This window comes from Phyllobates terribilis, unplaced genomic scaffold, assembly GCF_046119375.1.
Source record: "Phyllobates terribilis strain yellow unplaced genomic scaffold, ASM4611937v1 Scaffold_3__8_contigs__length_932513732, whole genome shotgun sequence".
NCBI lineage: Eukaryota > Metazoa > Chordata > Amphibia > Anura > Dendrobatidae > Phyllobates > Phyllobates terribilis.
Genome location: NW_027362763.1, coordinates 661,183,314 through 661,209,585, shown reverse-complemented (window position 1 = coordinate 661,209,585; position 26,272 = coordinate 661,183,314). Strand labels below are relative to the sequence as shown.

Genomic DNA, 26,272 nt, shown 5'->3' with positions numbered 1-26,272 from the left:
CTGTGCAGACTGCGCTGTACGTATCGGGTTTGTCCGGTGGCTCTGGGCTCATCCGGTGACTGCTCCGCGGGCTGTGCAGACTGTGCTGTATGTATCGGGTTTGTCCGGTGGCTCTTGGCTCATCCGGTGACTGCTCCGCGGACTGTGCAGACTGTGCTGTACGGATCGGGTTTGTCCGGTGGCTCCTGGCTCATCCGTTGACTGCTCCGCGGGCTGTGCAGACTGCGCTGTACGTATCGGGTTTGTCCGGTGGCTCTGGGCTCATCCGGTGACTGCTCCGCGGACTGTGCAGACTGTGCTGTACGGATCGGGTTTGTCCGGTGGCTCTTGGCTCATCCGGTGACTGCTCCGCGGGCTGTGCAGACTGTGCTGTACGTATCGGGTTTGTCTGGTGGCTCTTGGCTCATCCGGTGACTGCTCCGCGGGCTGTGCAGACTGTGCTGTACGGATCGGGTTTGTCCGGTGGCTCTTGGCTCATCCGGTGACTGCTCCGCGGACTGTGCAGACTGTGCTGTACGTATCGGGTTTGTCCGGTGGCTCTTGGCTCATCCGGTGACTGCTCCGTGGACTGTGCAGACTGTGCTGTACGTATCGGGTTTGTCCGGTGGCTCTTGGCTCATCCGGTGACTGCTCCGCGGGCTGTGCAGACTGTGCTGTACGTATCGGGTTTGTCCGGTGGCTCTTGGCTCATCCGGTGACTGCTCCGCGGACTGTGCAGACTGTGCTGTACGTATCGGGTTTGTCCGGTGGCTCTTGGCTCATCCGGTGACTGCTCCGCGGACTGTGCAGACTGTGCTGTACGGATCGGGTTTGTCCGGTGGCTCTTGGCTCATCCGGTGACTGCTCCGTGGGCTGTGCAGACTGTGCTGTACGGATCGGGTTTGTCCGGTGGCTCTTGGCTCATCCGGTGACTGCTCCGTGGGCTGTGCAGACTGTGCTGTACGGATCGGGTTTGTCCGGTGGCTCTTGGCTCATCCGGTGACTGCTCCGCGGACTGTGCAGACTGTGCTGTACGGATCGGGTTTGTCCGGTGGCTCTTGGCTCATCCGGTGACTGCTCCGCGGGCTGTGCAGACTGTGCTGTACGGATCGGGTTTGTCCGGTGGCTCTTGGCTCATCTGGTGACTGCTCCGCGGACTGTGCAGACTGCGCTGTACGGATCGGGTTTGTCCGGTGGCTCTTGGACTGCCACTTAGGCTTTGGCACTGGGTTTTTGTGCGCATCCTTCTTTGGTGTCCTATGTTACTACCTGGAGGGAATGGGGCTCTTTGATTTTGTTCCTCCATGTTTCCCGTTCCTCTGCTACACCCTCCTGTCGGTGCCATTTCGTGAACATAAAAGCCCCCAAATATTGGTCCCATATGTTGGACCATAAATCCTCAGAAGTGATAACGGACCCAGGGTAAGACACCTCTGCCTCCACTCCGTGCTTTGGGGCTGGAGTGACCCCTCTGCTGCAGATTATTCCTCCCAGCGGACCCCGCACACAGGTTTCCTATTATCCTGCAGTTACTCGGACGCTCTGCCTGTTCCCATAAACCCAGAACAATTACGTCCTATTAGCGGTAACACGAGCCGCTCCGGCACGAGTCGAGTTTCCGCTGCGACGTCCGCTGCCTATCACAAGTGTTAGATACAGAGCATGATGGAAAGCACATGAGTCGTAGCCAAATCTCACGTGCCGACCGGCCCGGAGACGTTTTAATGGGGCATCTGGATCGTACCTCGATAGGCAAACAAGAGGCGAAAAATGATCAAAGGGCAATTAAAGCGAGAGTACGCCGTGCGAAAGGCTGACGAGTGTCCAGGACGGGCACATGGGGCTCATCTGCCAACAGCTGCGTCCTTCTCACATTGACGGAGCCAGACGACCGCGGTGATGACAATCGACTCCCGGCAGCAGGAATGAAGGAGCCGGGCGGCGGCCGTCCTCTGTGCCGGGGAGGGCAGCGGCCGTCCTCTGCTGGGGAGCCCCCTGCAGCACTTCAGCAATTGTGATATGACATCACCAAGCATGCTGGTAGTTGTAGTACCACCACAGCTGGAGTAGCAAAGGCTGCTGACCCCTGACCTCAGCCGTACCCTCTGATGACAGGTATCCGCTCAGTAGAGGGTCCGGTGTGAGATTATCACCAGCTGCAGGTCCTTCCCCTCCCGGTTTGGTTTAGTGCAGTCATTGTCCATCCATTCTGTTCTTTGTGACTGGACACAGATTCCTGGATCCGGTCGTGCGCTGAGTGGACAGAATCGGATCATTTGTGAAATGCGAATCGCTGGTGTTCTTGAAGCCGAGGATTTATGGACGGCGTCGCACGTTGCACACCTGAAGATGGCGGCAAGTGGTGCGGGGTGTCGACCATCTACCCAGGTTACCACGCTGTTCCGCTGCTCTCAGTCCTGCCTATAAGCTGCTTCATTGTTTCTGCCATTTTTGAACCTCAGAAAGTGGTACTCCCCCTTGCTGGGTCCACCCCACTCCCCCCTTGCTGGGTCCACCCCACTCCCCCCTTGCTGGGTCCACCCCCTCCCTCCTTGCTGGGTCAACCCCCCCCCCCCTTGCTGGATCCCCCCCCCCCCCCTTCCCCTTGCTGGGTCCACCCCCCCCCCCTCCCCCTTGCTGGGCCCACCCCCCCTCCTTCTTGCTGGGTCCATCACCCCCCCTCTCCCCCTTGCTGGGTCCATCACCCCTCTCCCCCTTTGCTGGGTCCATCACCCCCCTCCCCCTTTGCTGGGTCCATCCTCCCCTCCCCCCCCTCCCCCTTTGCTGGGTCCATCCTCCCCTCCCCCCCCTCCCCCTTTGCTGGGTCCATCCTCCCCTCCCCCCCCTCCCCCTTTGCTGGGTCCATCCTCCTCCCTCCCCTCCCCCTTTGCTGGGTCCATCCTCCCTCCCTTCCCCCTTTGCTGGGTCCACCCCCCCCTCCCCCCCCCTTTGCTGGGTCCATCATCCCCCCTCCCCTCCCCCTTTGCTGGGTCCATCCTCCCTCCCTTCCCCCTTTGCTGGGTCCACCCCCCTCTCTCCCCCCTCCCCCTTTGCTGGGTCCATCCTCCTCCCTCCCCTCCCCCTTTGCTGGGTCCATCCTCCCTCCCTTCCCCCTTTGCTGGGTCCACCCCCCCTCCCCCCCCTTTGCCGGGTCCATCACCCCCTCCCCCCCCCCCCTTTGCTGGGTCCATCACCCCCCCCCCTTTGCTGGGTCCATCACCACCCCCCCCCCCTCCCCTTGCTGGGTCCATCACCCCCCCCCCCTCCCCTTGCTGGGTCCATCCTCCTCCCTCCCCTCCCCCTTTGCTGGGTCCATCCTCCCTCCCTTCCCCCTTTGCTAGGTCCACCCCCCCTCCCCCCCCCCTTTGCTGGGTCCCCCCCCCTCCCCCCCCCCCCTTTGCTGGGTCCATCATCCCCCCTCCCCCCCCTTTGCCGGGTCCATCACCCCCTCCCCCCCCCCCCTTTGCTGGGTCCATCACCCCCCCCTTTGCTGGGTCCATCACCCCCCCCCCCCTTTGCTGGGTCCATCACCCCCCCCCTCCCCTTGCTGGGTCCATCACCACCCCTCCCACCCTTGCTGGGTCCATCACCACCCCTCCCCCTTTGCTGGGTCCATCACCACCCCCTCCCCCTTTGCTGGGTCCATCACCCCCCCCCCCACTCTTGCTGGGTCCATCACCCCCCCCACTCTTGCTGGGTCCATCACCCCCCCCCACCCTTGCTGGCTACGACCCCCTGGTGCAGCAGCTTCTGTCCTTGGTGTCATTCCCCCATCGTGATCCCTGTGTCCCCTCACCCTGCATTGTGGAGGTCTCGTCCCCGGGCTGCGCTGAGGTCACGTGCGGCGCTGTGGCCGTTCCTTGTGCACACAGCTGTGTGATGACACACTCCAGCTGCCGCTCACCAGCACACAATGTCTCTGGCCGCCTCTTATCCTCACCAGCTCCAGTGTATTGCTGCGCTGCAGAGGCGCGGGGATCAAGAGGTCGCATTATTTGAGTTCACATAATGCTAAAAATGGAAGCAGAAAATCATCTCTTAAAGGCATATAGATAATATGGAGAAGGGGTAGGGAACCTTCCGGAGGCGGAGGTCTACTGCTGTTACTGGAGGGTCTTATCATCTAACTGGCACCAATTTGGTCCTATAGAGGATAGGTTTAGCAGAAAAACCTGATCCCTGTGGTTTTTGCAGCATTTTTTTGCACTACACATTGCTTTCAGTGGGTGATAAACGCTGAAAGAAGTGACCTGCTGACAAAACAGTCAGGAAAAAAAAAAACCCAACGTGTGTGCGTGGGATTTCTGTGTGTGCACGACTCCCGGCTTTTGGAGCTCGGCTCTGGCGATCGCTTATGGAAAGTTTCCGTGATCCAAACAAGCTGCGCTCTTCCTCTCGTCGTCACGGCAGCTTCTCAGACGCCGGCATCTTGGACCAAAGTTTAGGAGCGTCGCCACACAAAAGGCCGCAATTATTTTTTTATGTTGAAATCTAAGGGTCCAGGACGATAATGCATTGCAGCAAAGCCCTAAATTCAGAGCAGGTGGTCTCCCGTCTGGCTGCATTACGGTTTTCACGTTGTCTCCTGAGCGGAGGGAAGAAGGGACAATCGCACTGCAAAAAAGTTGCTCTGCTGTTGCCTCTGACATTTCCATCCCTGGCCGGGATTCTGTGCACAGCTAGCTCTGCTATGCAGCCCGGTGATGTAGTCTAGTCCCACTCCGGGGCTGTTCTAACTGAATGTAAATCAATAAGGGAAACTTTAAGTTTTAGTCACCTGAGATTCAGGAGCCTTAGACGGGTTGTCCGGCGCCGCATTGGAAGGTGAGCGGTCACAGGATGTCACCTCTTTACCCACCTGCCAGGACATGGGCATAATTGCTAGTTATCATCCATATGTCCTGATCTAATGAATAGGACTTGGGTCCGACACCTGCTAATCATACCTGTCATCTTGGCAGGTGAATAGGACAAGAGCCCGACTCCCCCCCCCGATAGTGGACATGTCCTGGAAGGTGGGTGTAGACGTGACCACAGCAAGAACAAAGAAGGGGGCCGTGTATGACAACTCCTTTAGGAGCCAAGCATGGAAGTCAAAGTGGTGTAAAGGTAAAGATTTCACCGATAGTAGGAAATAATAAGAGGACCCTCCAAACCCCCCACCACCCCCCACCACCACCACCACCCATAAGACCTTTCCTGCTGCAGACCTACTGCACCGGAAATACTGCTCCAAAGCCACTCTTTGCATCGCTGCTGATTTTCTCTGTAGCACATGGGAAAGTATAAGGGAAGCGACATTTGCTCCGCCGCAATATAAGGGAAGCGACAGCAGCTCCGCTGCAATATAAGGGAAGCGACAGCAGCTCCGCTGCAATATAAGGGAAGCGACACCAACTCCGCCACAATATAAGGGAAGCGACAGCAGCTGCACCGCAATATAAGAGAAGCCACAGCAGCTCCACCACAATATAAGGGAAGCGACAGCAGCTCCGCCGCAATATAAGGGAAGCGACAGCAGCTCCACCGCAATATAAGAGAAGCCACAGCAGCTCCACCACAATATAAGAGAAGCCACAGCAGCTCCACCACAATATAAGGGAAGCGACAGCAGCTCCGCTGCAATATAAGGGAAGCGACAGCAGCTCCACCGCAATATAAGAGAATCAACAGCAGCTCCACCGCAATATAAGGGAAGCGAGAGCAGCTCCGCCACAATATAAGAGAATCATTAGCAGCTCCGCCACAATATAAGGGAAGCGACAGCAGCTCCGCCACAATATAAGAGAATCAGCAGCAGCTCCGCCACAATATAAGAGAAGCCACAGCAGCTCCGCTGCAATATAAGAGAATCAGCAGCAGCTCCACCACAATATAAGGGAAGCGACAGCAGCTTCACCACAATATAAGAGAATCAGCAGCAGCTCCACCGCAATATAAGGGAAGCGACAGCAGCTCCGCCACAATATAAGAGAATCAGCAGCAGCTCCACCGCAATATAAGGGAAGCGACAGCAGCTCCGCCACAATATAAGAGAATCAACAGCAGCTCCACCACAATATAAGGGAAGCGACAGCAGCTCCGCCACAATATAAGAGAATCAACAGCAGCTCCACCGCAATATAAGGGAAGCGACAGCAACTCCACCACAATATAAGAGAATCAGCAGCAGCTCCACCGCAATATAAGGGAAGCGACAGCAGCTGCACCACAATATAAGAGAAGCCACAGCAGCTCCACCACAATATAAGGGAAGCGACAGCAGCTGCACCACAATATAAGAGAAGCCACAGCAGCTCCGCCACAATATAAGGAAAGCGACAGCAGCTGCACCACAATATAAGAGTATCAGCAGCAGCTCCACCACAATATAAGAGAATCAGCAGCAGCTCCACCGCAATATAAGGGAAGCGACAGCAGCTCCGCCACAATATAAGAGAATCAACAGCAGCTCCACCACAATATAAGCGAAGCGACAGCAGCTGCACCGCAATATAAGAGAATCAGCAGCAGCTCCACCACAATATAAGAGAAGCCACAGCAGCTCCACCACAATATAAGAGAAGCCACAGCAGCTCCGCCACAATATAAGGGAAGCGACAGCAGCTGCACCGCAATATAAGAGAATCAGCAGCAGCTCCACCGCAATATAAGAGAATCAACAGCAGCTCCACCGCAATATAAGAGTATAAGCAGCAGCTCCACCGCAATATAAGAGAATCAACAGCAGCTCCACCGCAATATAAGAGAATCAGCAGCAGCTCCGCCACAATATAAGAGAATCAGCAGCAGCTCCACCACAATATAAAAGAATCAGCAGCAGCTCCGCCGCAATATAAGAGAATCAGCAGCAGCTCCGCCGCAATATAAGAGAATCAGTAGCAGCTCCGCCGCAATATAAGAGAATCAGCAGCAGCTCCGCCGCAATATAAGAGAATCAGCAGCAGCTCCGCCGCAATATAAGAGAATCAGCAGCAGCTCCACCGCAATATAAGAGAATCAGCAGCAGCTCCACCGCAATCATAGAATCATAGAATCATAGAATGGTAGAGTTGGAAGGGACCTCCTGGGTCATCTGGTCCAACCCCCTGCTCAAAGCAGGATTCACTAGATCATCTCAGACAGATGTCTGTCCAGCCTCTGTTTGAAGACGTCCATTGAAGGGGAACTCACCACCTCTCGTGGCAGCCTGTTCCACTCATTGATCACCCTAACTGTCAAAAAGTTTTTTCTAATATCTAATCTGTGTCTCCTCCCATTTAGTTTCATCCCATTGCTTCTAGTCTTTCCTTGTGCAAATGAGAATAAAGATGATCCTTCTACAATGTGACAGCCCTTGACATATTTGTAGACAGCTATTAAGTCTCCTCTCAGTCTTCTTTTTTGCAAGCTAAACATTCCCAAATCCTGCAGCCGTTCCTCATAGGACATGGTTTGCAGACCAGTCACCATTCTGGTCGCTATTCTCTGAACTTGCTCCAGTTTGTCTATGTCTTTTTTAAAATGTGGTGCCCAAAACTGTACACAGTATTCCAGATGAGGTCTGACCAAAGAGGAGTAAAGACCGATAATGACTTCACGTGATCTAGACTGTATGCTTCTGTTAATACATCCCAGAATTGTATTTGCCTTTTTTGCTGCTGCATCACACTGTTGACTCATGTTCAGTCTATGATCTATTAGTATACCTAAGTCTTTTTCACATGTACTGTTGCTTAGCTCTATTCCTCCCATTCTGTATATGCTTTTTTCATTTTTATTGCCCAGATGTAGTACTTTGCATTTTTCCCTGTTAAAAACCATTCTGTTGGTTGCTGCCCACTGCTCCAGTTTATTTAGGTCTTTTTGAATCCTCTCTCTCTCTTCTCTAGTATTAGCTATCCCTCCTAGCTTTGTGTCATCAGCAAATTTAATCAGTTTACCCTCAATTCCTTCATCTAAATCATTGATAAAGATGTTGAACAATACAGGTCCCAGGACGGAGCCCTGTGGTACCCCACTTGAGACATTCATCCAGCTGGATGTGAAGCCATTTACAACCACCCTTTGAGTCCGATCACTAAGCCAGTTATGAATCCACCTAACAGTTGCCTGGTCCATTGCATACTTGGTCATTTTTTCAATAAGGATGGTGTGAGATACTTTGTCAAATGCTTTGCTGAAGTCAAGATATACTATATCTACAGCATTTCCCTGATCCACCCAGTCAGTGATTCTGTCATAGAAGGAAATTAAGTTAGTCTGACATGACTTGTTAGTTACAAACCCATGCTGACTCTGGTTAATCACTTCATTCTTATCCATGTACTTACATACATGTTGTTTAATAATTTGTTCAAAGATCTTTCCTGGTATAGAAGTCAGACTCACCGGCCTATAGTTCCCTGGGTCCACCTTCTTCCCCTTTTTGAAGATAGGAACAACATTTGCTCTTCTCCAGTCTTCTGGGACTTCTCCTGTTCTCCAAGAATTTTCAAAGATTATGGAGAGTGGTTCTAAAATTTCTTCTATGATCTCCTTCAGTACTCTGGGGTGTAATTCATCTGGACCTGGAGACTTGAACTCATTTATGTTAGCTAAATATTCCCTCACAATCTTTCTGTTTACAGATAACTTGGATTCCTCTATTCCTCTAAAAGAACAGTGAAGATCAGTTGATGTTACATTTTCTTTCTGAGAGAAAACAGATGCAAAATAGGAATTAAAAAGTTCGGCCTTCTCAACATCCTCTCTTACCATTTCTCCATTTTCATCCTGTAAAAATCCTATAGCATTTTTGACTTTTCTTTTACTTTTGACATACCCCCAAAATCCTTTTTTATTGCTTTTGACATCTCTTGCAAGCCTTAATTCATTGTCAGCTTTAGCTAACCTGATACGTGCTCTACAGGATCTGCAGACTGCATTATAATCTTCTTTAGATATGCCTCCCTCTTTCCATTTAATAAACATTTCTTTCTTTCTTTTTAGCATGTGTTTAAGTTCTGTGTTCATCCATCCTGGTTTCCTTAAATGCTTCCCATTCTTCCTACTTTTCGGGATTGTTAACGATTGTGCTTTGAGAATCTCATTTTTAAAAATTTCCCATCCTTCCTGGACATTTTTGTCCTTAAGGACATCCAGCCATTGGATCCCTCCTATTCTCAATCTGAGTCTCTTAAAATCTGCCTTTCTAAAATCTAACCTTGAAGTTTGAGTCTTCACATGTCTTCCTCCTCTAGTTATCCAAAATTCTATAATAGCATGATCGCTGCCTCCTAGGGTCCCAGCCACCTTTACCTCCTCAACCATTTCCTCCCTGTTTATAAGGATTAGATCCAAAGTAGCAGATCCCCTTGTTTTCTCCCCTACCTTTTGGAAGATAAAGTTGTCAGCAAGAGAGGATAAGAATTTGCTTGACCTGTTAGTTTTACTTGAGAGAGATTCCCAACAAATGTCTGGATAGTTGAAATCTCCCATGACCACTACGTCATATTTTTTGGAGAACTTGGTCATTTGATACATAAAGAGTTCATCCATATCTTCAGCTTGCCCAGGTGGCCTGTAGTAAATGCCTACAATGGTGTCCTTTCCGTTGTTCTCTCCTTGTATTCTTACCCAAACAGTTTCCACAGAACTCCCAGTCTCTGAAGCTTCAATCTCTGTGCAGATATACGCTTTTCTAACATACAATGCGACACCTCCTCCTCGTTTATCAAGTCTGTTTCTTGCAAATAAGTTGTATCCTTTTAGCCTTTTATTCCAATCATGTGTATCGTCCCACCAAGTTTCAGTGATTCCAATGACATCATATTCCTTTTCCTGCGTTAGTAGTTCCAATTCTCCTTGTTTGTTGCCCATGCTTTGTGCATTTGTATAAAAACATTTTAGTTTGTGATTGGTTTCTCTTCCTCCCATATTTTTATTATTTAAATTGTTTTGTCTTTGTTCTTCCTTTCCACTTCCAGTAGCAGAGATCTCAATAGTATTTGTCAGCTGTATGGCTTTTTCTGGCCTTTTGCTTCCCTTCCCACATTGTTCTGGTATAAAGCTCTCCTGATGAGTGTAGCAAGGCGACTTCCAAATACATGTTTTCCAGTCTTCGTAAGGTGCACCCCATCTCTAGCAAGTAGTCCATCGTATAGGTAATTCATTCCGTGATCCAGAAATCCAAATCCTTGTTGACGGCACCATCGACGTAGCCAGTTGTTCACATGTAGAATCTTATTCCACCTCATTGTTCCATGGCCATCCACTGGGAGGATGGATGAGAAGACCACCTGCGCTCCCAATTCTTTCACTTTCTTGCCTAAGTCTTCAAAGTCACTGCAGATGGTTTCCAGGTCCTTTCTTGCGGTGTCATTTGTCCCCACATGTATTAGCAGGAATGGGTAGTGATCTGTAGGTCTGAAGAGTCTTGATATCCTGTCAGACACATCTTTAATTTTTGCTCCTGGAAGACAGCACATTTCTCTTGAGGTTATGTCTGGTCTGCAGATAGCGGCCTCTGTTCCTCTTAACAGGGAATCCCCCATGACCACCACTCTCCGTTTTTTCTTCACAACATTCTTCTTTCTCCATCCAGGAGGATTCTGAGGGCTTACAAGGTTATTCATTGCTGGCAAAGTCTTATTTTGCTGTATTTCTTCATGGTTCTCCTGCGTGAGAGCCTGGTACTGGTTCCTGAGCAGTATGGGTGCTGACTGCCTCTCGATCCTCCGGCTTCTCTGGGTCACAGGCTTCCATTCCTCGGTTTTGTCAGGTGCAGTTTGAATTTCTTCTCTTTCTGAATCATGAAGAGATAATTCTGCTCTGTCTAAGAACTCTTCACCTTCCTTAATGATTTTCAAGGTAGTTAACCTCTCTTCTAGATTTCGCAACTTTTCCTCCAACAGGGACACAAGCTTGCATTTCTGGCATGTGAAGTTTGGCTTTTCCACTGGCAAGTCTGTGAACATGTAGCAGGATATGCAGCTCACCAAATGGCTCCTGGACTCTTCCATGTTCTTATTGTTAATGTTCTGAAAACAGTGAAAAAAGCTTAAAAAAAAAAAAAAAAAAAAAAAGGCGCGCGGTTTACCGATGTCCTCTTTTCAGCTCCAACAGCCAAAATCCAGTGTTCTTTGAGCTCGCGGAGACTCTTCACTTTCCCCAAAATGCAGTGGGAATATGCAAATTATCTCCTCAGGACTCCTCCCCTGGTTTGCAATATAAGAGAATCAGCAGCAGCTCCACCGCAATATAAGAGAATCAGCAGCAGCTCCGCTGCAATATAAGAGAATCAGCAGCAGCTCCACCGCAATATAAGGGAAGCGACAGCAGCTCCACCACAATATAAGAGAATCAGCAGCAGCTCCACTACAATATAAGAGAATCAGCAGCAGCTCCGCCGCAATATAAGAGAAGCCACAGCAGCTCCGCCACAATATAAGAGAAGCCACAGCAGCTCCGCCGCAATATAAGAGAATCAACAGCAGCTCCACCGCAATATAAGAGAATCAACAGCAGCTCCACCGCAATATAAGAGAATCAACAGCAGCTCCGCCGCAATATAAGAGAATCAACAGCAGCTCCGCCGCAATATAAGAGAATCAACAGCAGCTCCGCCGCAATATAAGAGAACCAACATCCTGACATATGAGATCTATCCCGACTCCTTCATAGACACGAGAGTACAACTCGGCCTGGCATTCATGCGGTTTTCCCAGAGAGTCGCTGTCGGAGACCACTGGAAGAAGCTTTCCTCCACTGTCCCTGAAATTCCCACCATGTCATCAACTGTCGAGGAGAATCGGAAGACCCCATACACATCCCATGGTTGCTCAGTCCCTCGTAAATCGGCAAGTTTGTCTGCCTTTCGTCTAAGGTTTAGATGGGTCTTTATGGTACGTTGACATGTGGCAGAACACTTATGGTGGAGATTTTGCCACTGATTCCCGCTGCTGCGTTGTGTATGGTGAAATGCACACAGTAATGCGACAGATTAGTAAATCCACAGAGGCCTCTGATTTTCTAGCAGATTTTTCCACTATAAGTGAATGAGATTTGAAAGACCCTGTTTACTCGCTTTCATGGCCCGTCGCCCGGGACACATGGGGCATCTCGCCCTTCCGATGACTGTTTCCTTCTGTCTCTCCTCCGCACCTCCTCGGTGTTTTTGGTGTAGGCGCCGTATCCACTTGCTATATACGTTTTTTGCACAAGAAATTTTTTGATACCAATCTGCGAGTTCAAGATGTCAAAGTTTATTCCGTGACCTGGCGTCTCGATCTACATCTTTTTTGGAGCCAAAGTTGAGGTTTTTACTCATTCATCTAGTGTCAGAACATGGAGTTGCGTCTCATTATCGGGATTGACAGTGGCTGCTCTATTATTTTGCTTGTTTCTGAGTTTAAGATGTAAATGTATCTGTCGGTAGACGGAGATAGTGTGACCTGGATACTGTGGTGCAGCGGCACCGACCCGGATACTGTGGTGCAGCGGCACCGACCCGGATACTGTGGTGCAGCGGCACCGACCCGGATACTGTGGTGCAGCGGCACCGACCCGGATACTGTGGTGCAGCGGCACCGACCCGGATACTGTGGTACTGCGGATACATTGCGGCGGAGCGGCTGCCTCTTCCCTCACATTGCGGCGGAGCGGCTGCCTCTTCCCTCACATTGCGGCGGAGCGGCTGCCTCTTCCCTCACATTGCGGCGGAGCGGCTGCCTCTTCCCTCACATTGCGGCGGAGCGGCTGCCTCTTCCTTCACATTGCACCGGAGCGGCTGCCTCTTCCCTTACATTGCGGCGGAGCGGCTGCCTCTTCCTTCACATTGCACCGGAGCGGCTGCCTCTTCCCTTACATTGCACCGGAGCGGCTGCCTCTTCCCTTACATTGCGGCGGAGCCGCTGCCCCTTCCCTTATATTGCGGCGGAGCCGCTGCCTCTTCCTTCACATTGCACCGGAGCGGCTGTCTCTTCCCTTACATTGCGGCGGAGCGGCTGCCTCTTCCCTTACATTGCGGCGGAGCGGCTGCCTCTTCCCTTATATTGCGGCGGAGCCGCTGCCTCTTCCCTTATATTGCGGCGGAGCCGCTGCTCCTTCCCTTATATTGCGGCGGCGCCGCTGCTCCTTCCCTTATATTGCGGCGGAGTCGCTGCCTCTTCCCTTATATTGCGGCGGAGCCGCTGCCTCTTCCCTTATATTGCGGTGGAGCCGCTGCCTCTTCCCTTATATTGCGGCGGAGCCGCTTCTCCTACCCTTATATTGCGGCGAGGTATCAGTCTGCTGCTGATTTCAGCCGTGTGAACACTAACATATATATATATCTACCTTTTCTATCAGTGACGGCTATGGGGGGGGGAATCTGTCTGTATATTCCTATCCTTCTGTCTGCGCGGCGGTGTTCCGTCTGGGGTGGACCCGGCGACCCCGGAGCCGCTTCTGTCATGGACGGTGTATAATTTGAGGTGTATATTACGTGTGGGCTGGCACGTTGCCTTTAGTCACATTTCTGAATATATCCCGTCACATTTGCAGAGCTCGCCCCGTGTCCCTTCGTAGGTCCCCCGTGTGGGCTCTGCTGAGAGGTGAGGGTGAAGTCGTCTGCAGTCTGCATCTGAAATGTCTTATAATGGGGTAACAGGCCTGACGAAACTCTGCTATCCTCACGACAACACTTCTTGTTCTGATTTCTGCATTGTGTGAATCAGCACTTACACGGCAGCCATAGACCCCAGATAGCTGTCCACCAATCAGTGCTCCTCCCGATCCCCCAAATGTACATGGACCCCCGGCTCCACCCAGCACACATGGTTTCTCAATGGGTAGGGTGAATAAGTTGCCATCTTTCCAGTGAGGAGAGAAGGATTAGACATTCATCTTTGGGGTCTGTCACATAGGGCCTACAGTGCACCATGGATGGAGGATGTAGGGGCCCCGCGGTGAAGGTGCTTACTTGTCTCTAGGAGGTGTGTGTGTCTATAAATATATTTATTCTTGTTTTCGTTGGAAGGTGTTCATTGTAAATTCAGACTGAAGGCTGCAAAACAATGGGGGATACAAACTTATGGAGAGAAAGAGTAAAAACTTACAGAAATAAAGCAGACAATATATTCCTCGTTCTCTCCTCCGTTTCATCCGGCCATCGTTTGGAATGGCTCCAATCATCAGGTTGCCTCATTAAGGGTTCATTTGTGGTATCTTCAGCAGGTGTCTGTGACCATCATAGTTTTTTGCAGTGTCGTTGCCCAGCTCCATCCAATGCTGACCCTATTCCACAACTTTTCTAAGCCCAGAGTACAGCGAGGACCTCTCCACTAAGTACACAGAAGCCACAGTCCATAATTACTGTAAAGACATGAAGGTCAACCAGTCTGGAAAATTGCTAGAACCTTGAAGGTCCTTTTTAGTGCAGTTATGAAAACCACCAATTGCTGTAATGAAATTGGATCTCCTGAGGACTGCCCGAGGAAGACCAAGCATGGCCTCTGCTGCGGAGGATAAGTTCATCAGAGTTGCCTGCCTCAGAAACCACAAATTGACAGCACCTTAGATAACAGCCCTGATAAATAATATGCAGACATCAAGTGACTGACACATCCACATCAGCTTCTATAGGAGACTTAGGAAAACAATTTCGAAAAACAAAAACAACTTTGTGGTCTAATTGCTGCAAAGAAGCCACTACTGAGGATCACAAACAAGAGGAGACTTGTTTAGGCCGAGCAACACAAGGACTGGACATTAGAACATTGGAGATCTGTATGAGGGTGAGCGGTGATGGGGGTGGGGGGACTCTGCTGGTGGGGGGGACTCAGCTGATGACACTGGTGGTGGGGGGGACTCTGCTGGTGTCACTGGTGATGGGGGGGTACTCTGCTGGTGGGTGGGGCTCAGCTGGTGACACTGGTGGTGGGGAGGACTCTGCTGGTGTCACTGGTGATGGGGGGGCTCAGCTGGTGACACTGGTGGTGGGGGGGACTCTGCTGGTGTCACTGGTGATGGGGGGGGGACTCTGCTGGTGACACTGGTGGTGGGGGGACTCTGCTGGTGACACTGGTGGTTTGGGGGGACTCTGCTGATGACACTGGTGGTGGGGGGGGACTCTGCTTGTGACACTGGTAGTGGGGGGGACTGCTGGTGACACTGGTAGTGGGGGGGGACTCTGCTGGTGACACTGGTGGTGGGGGGGACTGCTGGTGACACTTGTGATGGTGGGGGGACTCTGCTGGTGACACTGGTGGTGGGGGGACTGCTGGTGACACTGGTGGTGGGGGGACTGCTGGTGACACTGGTGGTGGGCACTCTGTTGGTGACACTGGTGGGGGGGGACTCTGCTGGTGGTGGTGGGGGGACTCTGCTGGTGACACTGGTGGTGGTGCTGGGACTCTGCTGATGACACTGGTGGTGGGGGGGACTCTGCAGGTGACACTGGTAGGGGGACTCTGCAGGTGACACTGGTAGGGGGACTCTGCAGGTGACACTGATGGTAGGGGGACTCTGCAGGTGACACTGATGGTAGGGGCACTCTGGTGACACTGGTGGTGGGGGGGCGCTCTGCTGGTGACACTAGTGGTAGGCGGACTCTGCTAGTGACACTGGTGGTGGGGGGGCTCTGCTTGTGACACTGGTGGTGGTGGGGGACTCTGCTGGTGACACTGGTGGTGGGGGGGCTCTGCTGGTGACACTGGTGGGGGGACTCTGCTGGTGACACTGGTGGTGGTGGGGACTCTACTGGTGGTGGGGGGGCTCTGCTGGTGACACTGGTGGTGGGGGGGCTCTGCTGGTGACACTGGTGGTGGTGGTGGGGGGACTCTGCTGGTGACACTGGTGGTGGGGGGGCTCTGCTGGTGACACTGGTGGTGGTGGTGGGGGGACTCTGCTGGTGACACTGGTGGTGGGGGGACTCTGCTGGTGACACTGGTGGGGGGGACTCTGCTGGTGACACTGGTGGTGGGGGGACTCTGCTGGTGACACTGGTGGTGGGGGGACTCTGCTGGTGACACTGGTGGGGGGGACTCTGCTGGTGACACTGGTGGTGGTAGTGGGACTCTGCTGGTGACACTGGTGGTGATTTACTCCACATACGAGGCACATTACACAGCACGGCCCCCCAGCATTCTGCAGCCACCGCTGTCCCGTCTGGTTTGTGCTCAGTTGGACCATTATTTGTGTTCTAACAAAACAATGACCTCCAGGCGATGTAAGGGCGATGTGACTGAGAAAGGGAGGGAGGGATGGAGGCAGCGTCACAGGACATGGCTGCCAAAATCACCCAGCTCATCCCAATGGCAAAGCAGCCGACAAAGCACTCGGCGCCTCCAGGAAATCCTTCCCCACTGCTGGAAGCCATTGCAGGTGACACCTGATGAAGCTGCCGAGGTGGCGGAACGCGGTCACCTGAGTAATGGGGTACCAGGAAAAATATACGATTTCTGGTTTGTTCACAAGTGTTTCTTTATTGCCTGTTTCCATATGTTTTTATCCTTTGTGATTTTACCGCCTTCAGTCTGAATCTACAATGTGCACGTTCCAGTAAGACCAATGAAAACCATTGAATTCACAGGGGTGTCCAAACTTTTGGCTGATACTCTATTGTATACTGCCACCAAATAGGTCAAAACCTTTTGCTTGTGCCCTATGGATATGTTTGGCGTGTGCCCGGTTTGCTTGTATACACTGCATGTGGCCTACTGACGTGATGTTCTTGGCGATGGTGACCGAGCCTCTGGTGGATAATAATGGGGTACATGTGGTGCTTGCTCTCTCCTGACAGCGTGCTCACCGGCTATAATGGCACCATATTCGCCTACGGACAAACCGGCAGTGGTAAGACCTTCACCATCACCGGAGGAGCCGAGCGTTACAGCGACCGAGGGATCATCCCCAGAACCTTGTCCTACATTTTCGAGGAGCTACAGAAGGTGGGATGCGGTGGGATATGGTCTCCAGTAACGTTACTGCGGTGTCCGGACAAGTGTAATACATCTAGTTGTATATTTTCTCCAGGACGGCAGTAAAGTCTACACAGTGCACATCTCCTACCTGGAGATATACAATGAGTGCGGCTACGATCTTCTGGACCCAAAACATGAGGCCTCCAAGCTGGAAGACCTCCCGTAAGTCAGAGCCGACTAGTGGTATGGTGATTACATCTTTTTTTGCAGTTATATCAGTTTACAGGGCGGAGGCGAGGTAGAAGCCATAACGAGGAAAAGAAGACATGGACCAAATATGTCCAGATATGATACATTGAGCTACGGCGGCGAGGCAGAATGTTTCAGAACTGAACATGGGCTTCTTAATTATCATTTTGATCAAAGTGTATAAGCCCACGGCCACGTCACAGCAACTTCTGTAGTGGGTCCCTACTCTATGAAGAGTAGTGCTGTGTGGTGGCCACCGCTGGCACATCATTGCACTCACTGGGAAAGACTCCCAGGTGCTCAGCAGCACCCCGACAGGCGCATCACCCCCGACGGGCGCATCACCCCTGAGGGACGCATCGCCCCCGAGGGACGCATCACCCCCGACAGACACATCACCCCCGACAGACACATCACCCCCGACAGGCGCAGCCACTCAGCAGCAATGGCCGTTACCGGAGCATCAAGTTGTCCTGCAGTTTGCTGTGTGTGATTATATCTAAAGATGGGGTTTTGAGATCTGTTCATTTGGTCTTGGTGCTGTCAGGTCATTTACAGCGAGTTCGGAAAGTATTCAGACCCCTTTAAATTTTGCACTCTTCATTGCAGCCATTTGGTAAATTCTAAAAAGTTAATTTTTTTCTCATTAAAGTACACTCTGCACCCCATCTTGACTGAAAAAATACAGAAATGTAGAAATTTTTGCAAATTAATTAAAAAGAATGAGGATGAAGGAGGAGAACCATCTCAAGGAGGATGATTGGCCGCTGGGACATGTCCTCTGCCGGATGATTGGCCGCTGGGACATGTCCTCTGCCGGATGATTGGCCGCTGGGACATGTCCTCTGCCGGATGATTGGCCGCTGGGACATGTCCTCTGCCGGATGATTGGCCGCTGGGACATGTCCTCTGCCGGATGATTGGTCGCTGGGTCGGGGGTCTATAGTTTATACATCGCAGGTTTTTGCGATGATTTCATATTGGTGTTTTCGCTGAGTTCTGAAAAACTGCGTCTAAAATCACGACACAATCACAGCATCTGAATATACCCTTAGGGTCTGCAGTACCCCTGAGCCGAACGCGCACCTGTTCTGGGCCGTTCTGTACAATAGACATGACAACCAGTGTTCCCAGCTCACAATATCGCCATAACTAATGGGAGTGGGCCGGAGTCTGATCTTTAAAAAGCACAGATGACTTTCAGAATATCCTGAAGCTCTCGCTGATTTCTGCCTTCACGCAGTATCCTGTTACCGGTAAATTACAGACAGCCGTCCTATATTTATCAATGCTTGGCTTCAGATGCTTTTCTGCTGGTTAGAACATCGCTATTTTGGGGAAAAAACACCCATTCCTGTAAAGTCTTTAATCGTCACGTTATGTAAATGAATGGACCAGAATCGTACGTATTTATTTACTTGTCACAAGTCTCATGTCGTCATCGCACAGGCATTCAGGGTTCTGACAATAGAAACACTTCAAGAGGTCCTCTCCTGTCTGACTGTAGGAAGAGGTCCTCTCCGGTCTGACTGTAGGAAGAGGTCCTCTCCGGTCTGACTGTAGGAAGAGGTCCTCTCCGGTCTGACTGTAGGAAGAGGTCCTCTCCTGTCTGACTGTAGGAAGAGGTCCTCTCCAGTCTGACTGTAGGAAGAGGTCCTCTCCGGTCTGACTGTAGGAAGAGGTCCTCTCCGGTCTGACTGTAGGAAGAGGTCCTCTCCTGTCTGACTGTAGGAAGGGGTCCTCTCCGGTCTGACTGTAGGAAGAGGTCCTCTCCGGTCTGACTGTAGGAAGAGGTCCTCTCCGGTCTGACTGTAGGAAGAGGTCCTCTCCGGTCTGACTGTAGGAAGAGGTCCTCTCCTGTCTGACTGTAGGAAGAGGTCCTCTCCTGTCTGACTGTAGGAAGAGGTCCTCTCCGGTCTGACTGTAGGAAGGGGTCCTCTCCTGCCCGACTGTAGGAAGGGGTCCTCTCCTGAGTGACTTTTCTAAGGTGTGTTTTACTCTTTTACCAGCAGTGTTAGATCGGCCTCATCCATTAAACTGATCAAAATGAACAATTTCAACCAAGATGATTGTTCTCTGAAAATGATCACAAGTCATCGGTCACGTAGAAAGAAGTCATCCAGGTTCAGGTTTATAATTTTTATCCGATCGACACTAGTCCATTATGAATGAGCCCAGAATATTCCCAGGACGATCCGTCGCTTGCGTGATTGGAGCTGTATACAAAGTATGGATTACAGCGTGTTTGCCACCAGCCACTGCTCCCCCCCGCCAGCGCATCTCTCATCCGACAGCACACTTCTAACCCAACAGCGCACCTCTCAGCTGCCAGCGCACTTCTCAGCTGCCAGCGCACTTCTCAGCTGCCAGCGCACTTCTCAGCTGCCAGCGCACCTCTCAGCTGCCAGCGCACCTCTCGCCTGCCAGCGCACCTCTCGCCTGCCAGCGCTCCTCTCCTCCGCCTGGGCAGCGCTCCTCTTCTCCGCCTGGGCAGCGCTCCTCTCCTCCCCCCGGGCAGCGCTCCCCCCCCCCCCCCCCCGGGCAGCGCTCCTCTCCTCCCCCCGGGCAGCGCTCTCCCACCCCCCGGGGGCAGCGCTCCCTCTCCTCCCCCCGGGCAGCGCTCCCTTTCCTCCCCCCTGCCAGCGCTCCTCTCCTCCCCCCGGGCAGCGCTCCTCTGCTCCCCCTCCTCCCCCCGGGCAGCGCTCCTCTCCTCCCCCCTGCCAGCGCTCCTCTCCCCCCCCCGGCCAGCGCTCCTCTCCTCCCCCCGGGCAGCACTCCTCTGCTCCCCCTCCTCCCCCCGGGCAGCGCTCCTCTCCTCCCCCCTGCCAGCGCTCCTCTCCTCCCCCCTGCCAGCGCTCCTCTCCTCCCCCCGGCCAGCGCTCCACTCCTCCTCCCCGGCCAGCGCTCCTCTCCTCCCCCCGGCCAGCGCTCCTCTCCTCACCCCCCCGGCCAGCGCTCCTCTCCTCCCCCCGGGCAGCGCTCCTCTGCTCCCCCTCCTCCCCCCGGGCAGCGCTCCTCTCCTCCCCCCTGCCAGCGCCCCTCTCCCCCCCCGGCCAGCGCTCCTCTCCTTCCCCCGGGCAGCGCTCCTCTGCTCCCCCTCCTCCCCCCGGGCAGCGCTCCTCTCCTCCCCCCTGCCAGCACTCCTCTCCCCCCCCGGCCAGCGCTCCTCTCCTCCCCCCGGCCAGCGCTCCACTCCTCCTCCCCGGCCAGCGCTCCTCTCCTCCCCCCGGCCAGCGCTCCTCTCCTCACCCCCCCGGCCAGCGCTCCTCTCCTCACCCTGGCCAGCGCTCCTCTCCTCCCCCCCGGCCAGCGCTCCTGTCCTCCCCCCGGCCAGCGCTCCTGTCCTCCCCCCAGGCAGCGCTCCTGTCCTCCCCCCCGCGCAGCGCTCCTGTCCTCCCCCCCGCGCAGCGCTCCTGTCCTCCCCCCGGCCAGCGCTCCTCTCCTCCCCCCGGCCAGCGCTCCTCTCCTCCCCCCCGGCCAGCGCTCCTCTCCTCCCCCCCGGCCAGCGCTCCTCTCCTCCCCCCCGGCCAGCGCTCCTCTCCTCCCCCCCGGCCAGCGCTCCTCTCCTCCCCCCCGGCTAGCGCTCCTGTCCTCCCCCTGGCCAGCGCTCCTCTCCTCCCCTCCGGCCAGCGGTCCTGTCCTCCCCCCGGGCAGCGCTCCTCTCCTCCCCGCCGGGCAGCGCTCCTCTCCTCCCCCGGGCAGCGCTCCTCTCCTCCCCCCCGGGCAGCGCTCCTCTCCTCCCCCCGGGCAGCGCTCCTCTCCTCCCCCCCGGGCAGCGCTCCTCTCTTCCCCCTGGCCAGCGCTCCTCTCCTCCCCCCCGGCCAGCGCTCCTGTCCTCCCCCCGGGCAGCGCTCCTCTCCTCCCTCCCGCGCAGCGCTCCTCTCCTCCCCCCCGCGCAGTGCTCCTCTCCTCCCCCCCGCGCAGCGCTCCTCTCCTCCCCCCCGCGCAGCGCTCCTCTCCTCCCCCCGGGCAGCGCTCCTCTCTTCCACCCAGGCCAGCGCTCCTCTCCTCCCCCCGGGCCAGCGCTCCTCTCCTCCCCCCGGGCCAGCGCTCCTCTCCTCCCCCCGGGCCAGCGCTCCTCTCCTCCCCCTGGCCAGCGCTCCTCTCCTCCCCCCGGGCCAGCGCTCCTCTCCTCCCCCCGGGCCAGCGCTCCTCTCCTCCCCCCGGGCCAGCGCTCCTCTCCTCCCCCTGGCCAGCGCACCTGTCCCCCGTCAGCGCGTCCCTGTGTAATCTGTGGGCTCCTTACTTCCCCGTCCATCTTGGAGGACTGATATTGGGGGAGAGAAGTATCGGGGACGTCTGTTTGCAGCGCACACTTCCAGCTGCTGCCAGTAGTGGTTAGTGATTACCGGGCTGCATATCACTAGTGCAGGAGCGTGGAGACAGCCTGGGAGCAGGGTCCCCAGCAGCACAGAGTATTTCAGAAATATCTGTCCTCCTCCTATAAGCATAGAGACAGTCAGGACTACTCATGTGTATAAAATATTTGGAAACCAACCACCTGCCGCTAAGTACGACCGCCAGATCCGCTGATTACCGCTCTCACCGCCCCGACCACGAGGAAAACAAAAATAGACCTGTCTGTAGGAAATGACTGCCGCCCTCGACAATTGGCCCCGTAACTGTTTACTTAGAAATACGAGGCCGATCTCCACCGGCGTGCCACAGAACAGATGGCGCGCCCGCCGATATGTATATTCCTCGTCTGCAGACGCAGACAGCGTATTGGGATCTGTAGGGGGCAGACTGGAGCAGGCAGTGCCCCTTTATTCCCCCTCTCATAGCTCTGCATTATGGCCGTTCAGGGGCACGTGCCACCCTCGAATTACTTCTGTTCTGTTCCCAACATGGGTGGGACGCCCCTCGATCAGACATTTATGGTATAAACTGGGTCCCAAAGGGGTGCCCCTAATATACCCACCAAATACTCCAGTGTAGCATAGAAACACATGAAGATCAGCATCCAAAACACTAATATCTTCTGCTTTGTGTGCAGGAAGGTGACCATCATGGAGGATCCGGACCAAAACATTCATCTGAAGAACCTGTCCATGCAGCCGGCAACCACCGAAGAGGAAGCCCTCAACCTGCTCTTCCTAGGGGACACCAACCGCATGATAGCCGAGGTGAGGCGGGGGTCCCGCAGAGCTGGCTGTGCCCGGTATAGGCCCATATAGATGTATATACAGCACTGCAGACAGCTGGGGACACGGAGCAGGGGCCCCGCAGAGCCAGACGTGCCCGGTATAGGTCCATATAGGTGTACGTCCAGCACTGCAGACAGCTGGGGACACGGAGCAGGGGCCCCGCAGAGCCGGCTGTGCCCGGTATAGACCCATATAGGTGTACGTCCAGCACTGCAGACAGCTGGGGACACGGAGCAGGGGCCCCGCAGAGCCGGCTGTGCCCGGTATAGGTCCATATAGGTGTACGTCCTGCACTGCAGACAGCTGGGGACATGGAGCAGGGGTCCCGCGGAGCCGGACGTGCCCGGTATAGGCCCATATAGGTGTACGTCCAGCACTGCAGGCAGCTGAGGACACGGAGCAGGGGTCCCGCGGAGCCGGACGTGCCCGGTATAGGCCCATATAGGTGTACGTCCAGCACTGCAGGCAGCTGAGGACACGGAGCAGGGGCCCCGCAGAGCCGGACGTGCCCAGTATAGGCCCATATAGGTGTACGTCCAGCACTGCAGACAGCTGAGGACACGGAGCAGGGGTCCCGCGGAGCCGGACGTGCCCGGTATAGGCCCATATAGGTGTACGTCCAGCACTGCAGGCAGCTGAGGACACGGAGCAGGGGTCCCGCGGAGCCGGACGTGCCCGGTATAGGCCCATATAGGTGTATTTCCAGCACTGCAGACAGCTGGGGACACGGAGCAGGGGTCCCGCGGAGCCGGACGTGCCCGGTATAGGCCCATATAGGTGTATTTCCAGCACTGTAGACAGCTGGGGACACGGAGCAGGGGCCCCGCAGAGCCGGACGTGCCCGGTATAGGCCCATATAGGTGTACGTCCAGCACAGCAGACAGCTGGGGACACGGAGCAGGGGCCCCGCAGAGCCGGATGTGCCCGGTATAGGCCCATATAGGTGTACGTCCAGTACTGCAGACAGCTGGGGACACGGAGCAGGGGCCCCGCAGAGCCGGATGTGCACGGTATAGGCCCATATAGGTGTACGTCCAGCACTGCAGACAGCTGGGGACACGGAGCAGGGGCCCCGCAGAGCCGGCTGTGCCCGGTATAGGCCCATATAGGTGTACGTCCAGCACTGCAGACAGCTGGGGACACGGAGCAGGGGCCCCGCAGACCCGGACGTGCCCGGTATAGGCCCATATAGGTGTACGTCCAGCACTGCAGACAGCTGGGGACACGGAGCAGGGGACCCGCAGAGCCGGATGTGCACGGTATAGGCCCATATAGGTGTACGTCCAGCACTGCAGACAGCTGGGGACACGAAGCAGGGGCCCCGCAGACCCGGACGTGCCCGGTATAGGCCCATATAGGTGTACGTCCAGCACCGCAGACAGCTGGGGACACGGAGCAGGGGACCCGCAGAGCCGGATGTGCACGGTATAGGCCCATATAGGTGTACGTCCAGCACTGCAGACAGCTGGGGACACGGAGCAGGGGCCCCGCAGAGCCGGACGTGCCCGGTATAGGCCCATATAGGTGTACTTCCAACACTACAGACAGCTGGGGACACGGAGCAGGGGCCCCTCAGAGCCGGACGTGCCCGGTATAGGCCCATATAGGTGTACGTCCAGCACTGCAGACAGCTGGGGACACGGAGCGGGGGTCCCGCAGAGCCGGCTTTGCCCGGTATAGGCCCATATAGGTGTACGTCCAGCACTGCAGGCAGCTGAGGACACGGAGCGGGGGTCCCGCAGAGCCGGCTTTGCCCGGTATAGGCCCATATAGGTGTACGTCCAGCACTGCAGACAGCTGGGGACACGGAGCAGGGGCCCCGCAGAGCCGGATGTGCACGGTATAGGCCCATATAGGTGTACGTCCAGCACTGCAGACAGCTGGGGACACGGAGCAGGGGCCCCGCATAGCCGGCTGTGCCCGGTATAGGCCCATATAGGTGTACGTCCAGCACTGCAGACAGCTGAGGACACGGAGCAGGGGCCCCGCAGAGCCGGCTTTGCCCGGTATAGGCCCATATAGGTGTACGTCCAGCACTGCAGACAGCTTGGGACACGGAGCAGGGGCCCCGCAGAGCCGGCTGTGCCCGGTATAGGCCCATATAGGTGTACGTCCAGCTCTGCAGACAGCTGAGCACATGGAGCAGGGGCCCCGCAGAGCCGGCTTTGCCCGGTATAGGCCCATATAGGTGTACGTCCAGCACTGCAGACAGCTGAGGACACGGAGCAGGGGCCCCGCAGAGCCGGCTTTGCCCGGTATAGGCCCATATAGGTGTACGTCCAGCACTGCAGACAGCTTGGGACACGGAGCAGGGGCCCCGCAGAGCCGGACGTGCCCGGTATAGGCCCATATAGGTGTACGTCCAGCACTGCAGACAGCTGGGGACACGGAGCAGGGGCCCCGCAGAGCCGGACGTGCCCGGTATAGGCCCATATAGGTGTACGTCCAGCACTGCAGACAGCTGGGTACACGGAGCAGGGGCCCAACAGAGCCGGCTGTGCCCGGTATAGGCCCATATAGGTGTACGTCCAGCACTGCAGACAGCTGGGGACACGGAGCAGGGGCCCCGCAGAGCCGGACGTGCCCGGTATAGGCCCATATAGGTGTACGTCCTGCACTGCAGACAGCTGGGGACACGGAGCAGGGGCCCCGCAGAGCCGGCTGTGCCCGGTATAGGCCCATATAGGTGTACGTCCTGCACTGCAGACAGCTGGGGACACGGAGCAGGGGCCCCGCAGAGCCGGCTGTGCCCGGTATAGGCCCATATAGGTGTACGTCCTGCACTGCAGACAGCTGGGGACACGGAGCAGGGGCCCCGCAGAGCCGGACGTGCCCGGTATAGGTCCATATAGGTGTACGTCCTGCACTGCAGACAACTGGGGACACGGAGCAGGGGACCCGCAGAGCCAGCTGTGCCCGGTATAGGCCCATATAGGTGTACGTCCAGCACTGCAGTCAGCTGGGGACACGGAGCAGGGGCCCCGCAGAGCCGGATGTGCCCAGTATAGGCCCATATAGTTGTATATACAGCACTGCAGACAGCTGGGGACACGGAGCAGGGGCCCCGCAGAGCCGGCTGTGCCCGGTATAGGCCCATATAGGTGTACGTCCAGCACTGCAGACAGCTGAGGACACGGAGCGGGGGCCCCGCAGAGCCAAACGTGCCCGGTATAGGCCCATATAGGTGTACGTCCAGCACTGCAGACAGCTGGGGACACGGAGCAGGGGCCCCGCAGAGCCGGATGTGCCCAGTATAGGCCCATATAGGTGTATATACAGCACTGCAGACAGCTGGGGACACGGAGCAGGGGACCCGCAGAGCCGGATGTGCCCGGTATAGGCCCATATAGTTGTATATACAGCACTGCAGACAGCTGGGGACACGGAGCAGGGGCCCCGCAGAGCCGGCTGTGCCCGGTATAGGCCCATATAGGTGTACGTCCAGCACTGTAGACAGCTGGGGACACGGAGCAGGGGCCCCGCAGAGCCGGCTGTGCCCGGTATAGGCCCATATAGGTGTATTTCCAACACTGCAGACAGCTGAGGACACTGAGCAGGGGCCCCGCAGAGCCGGATGTGCCCGGTATAGGCCCATATAGTTGTATATACAGCACTGCAGACAGCTGGGGACACGGAGCAGGGGCCCCGCAGAGCCGGCTGTGCCCGGTATAGGCCCATATAGGTGTACGTCCAGCACTGTAGACAGCTGGGGACACGGAGCAGGGGCCCCGCAGAGTTGGCTGTGCCCGGTATAGGCCCATATAGGTGTACGTCCAGCACTGCAGGCAGCTGGGGACACGGAGCGGGGACCCGCAGAGCCGGCTGTGCCCGGTATAGGCCCATATAGGTGTACGTCCAGCACTGCAGACAGCTGGGGACACAGAGCAGGGGCCCCGCAGAGCCTGACGTGCCCGGTATAGGCCCATATAGGTGTACGTCCAGTACTGCAGACAGCTGGGGACACGGAGCAGGGGCCCCGCAGAGCCGGACGTGCCCGGTATAGGCCCATATAGGTGTATATACAGCACTGCAGAC

The 26,272-nt window shown here is 55.3% G+C and overlaps 1 protein-coding gene across 2 annotated transcripts in view; it reads left to right on the top strand.

Moving 5' to 3' along the window:
• KIF6 (kinesin family member 6) overlaps positions 1-26,272 on the top strand; it is a 642,838-nt gene that overhangs the window by 19,369 nt on the left and 597,197 nt on the right. For both annotated transcript variants that reach the window (XM_073671717.1, XM_073671718.1), the window contains exons 4-6: positions 16,721-16,868; positions 16,954-17,063; positions 22,087-22,216. In XM_073671717.1, coding sequence (XP_073527818.1) covers positions 16,721-16,868; positions 16,954-17,063; positions 22,087-22,216 — 388 coding nt within the window. The remainder of the gene's footprint in view (positions 1-16,720; positions 16,869-16,953; positions 17,064-22,086; positions 22,217-26,272) is intronic.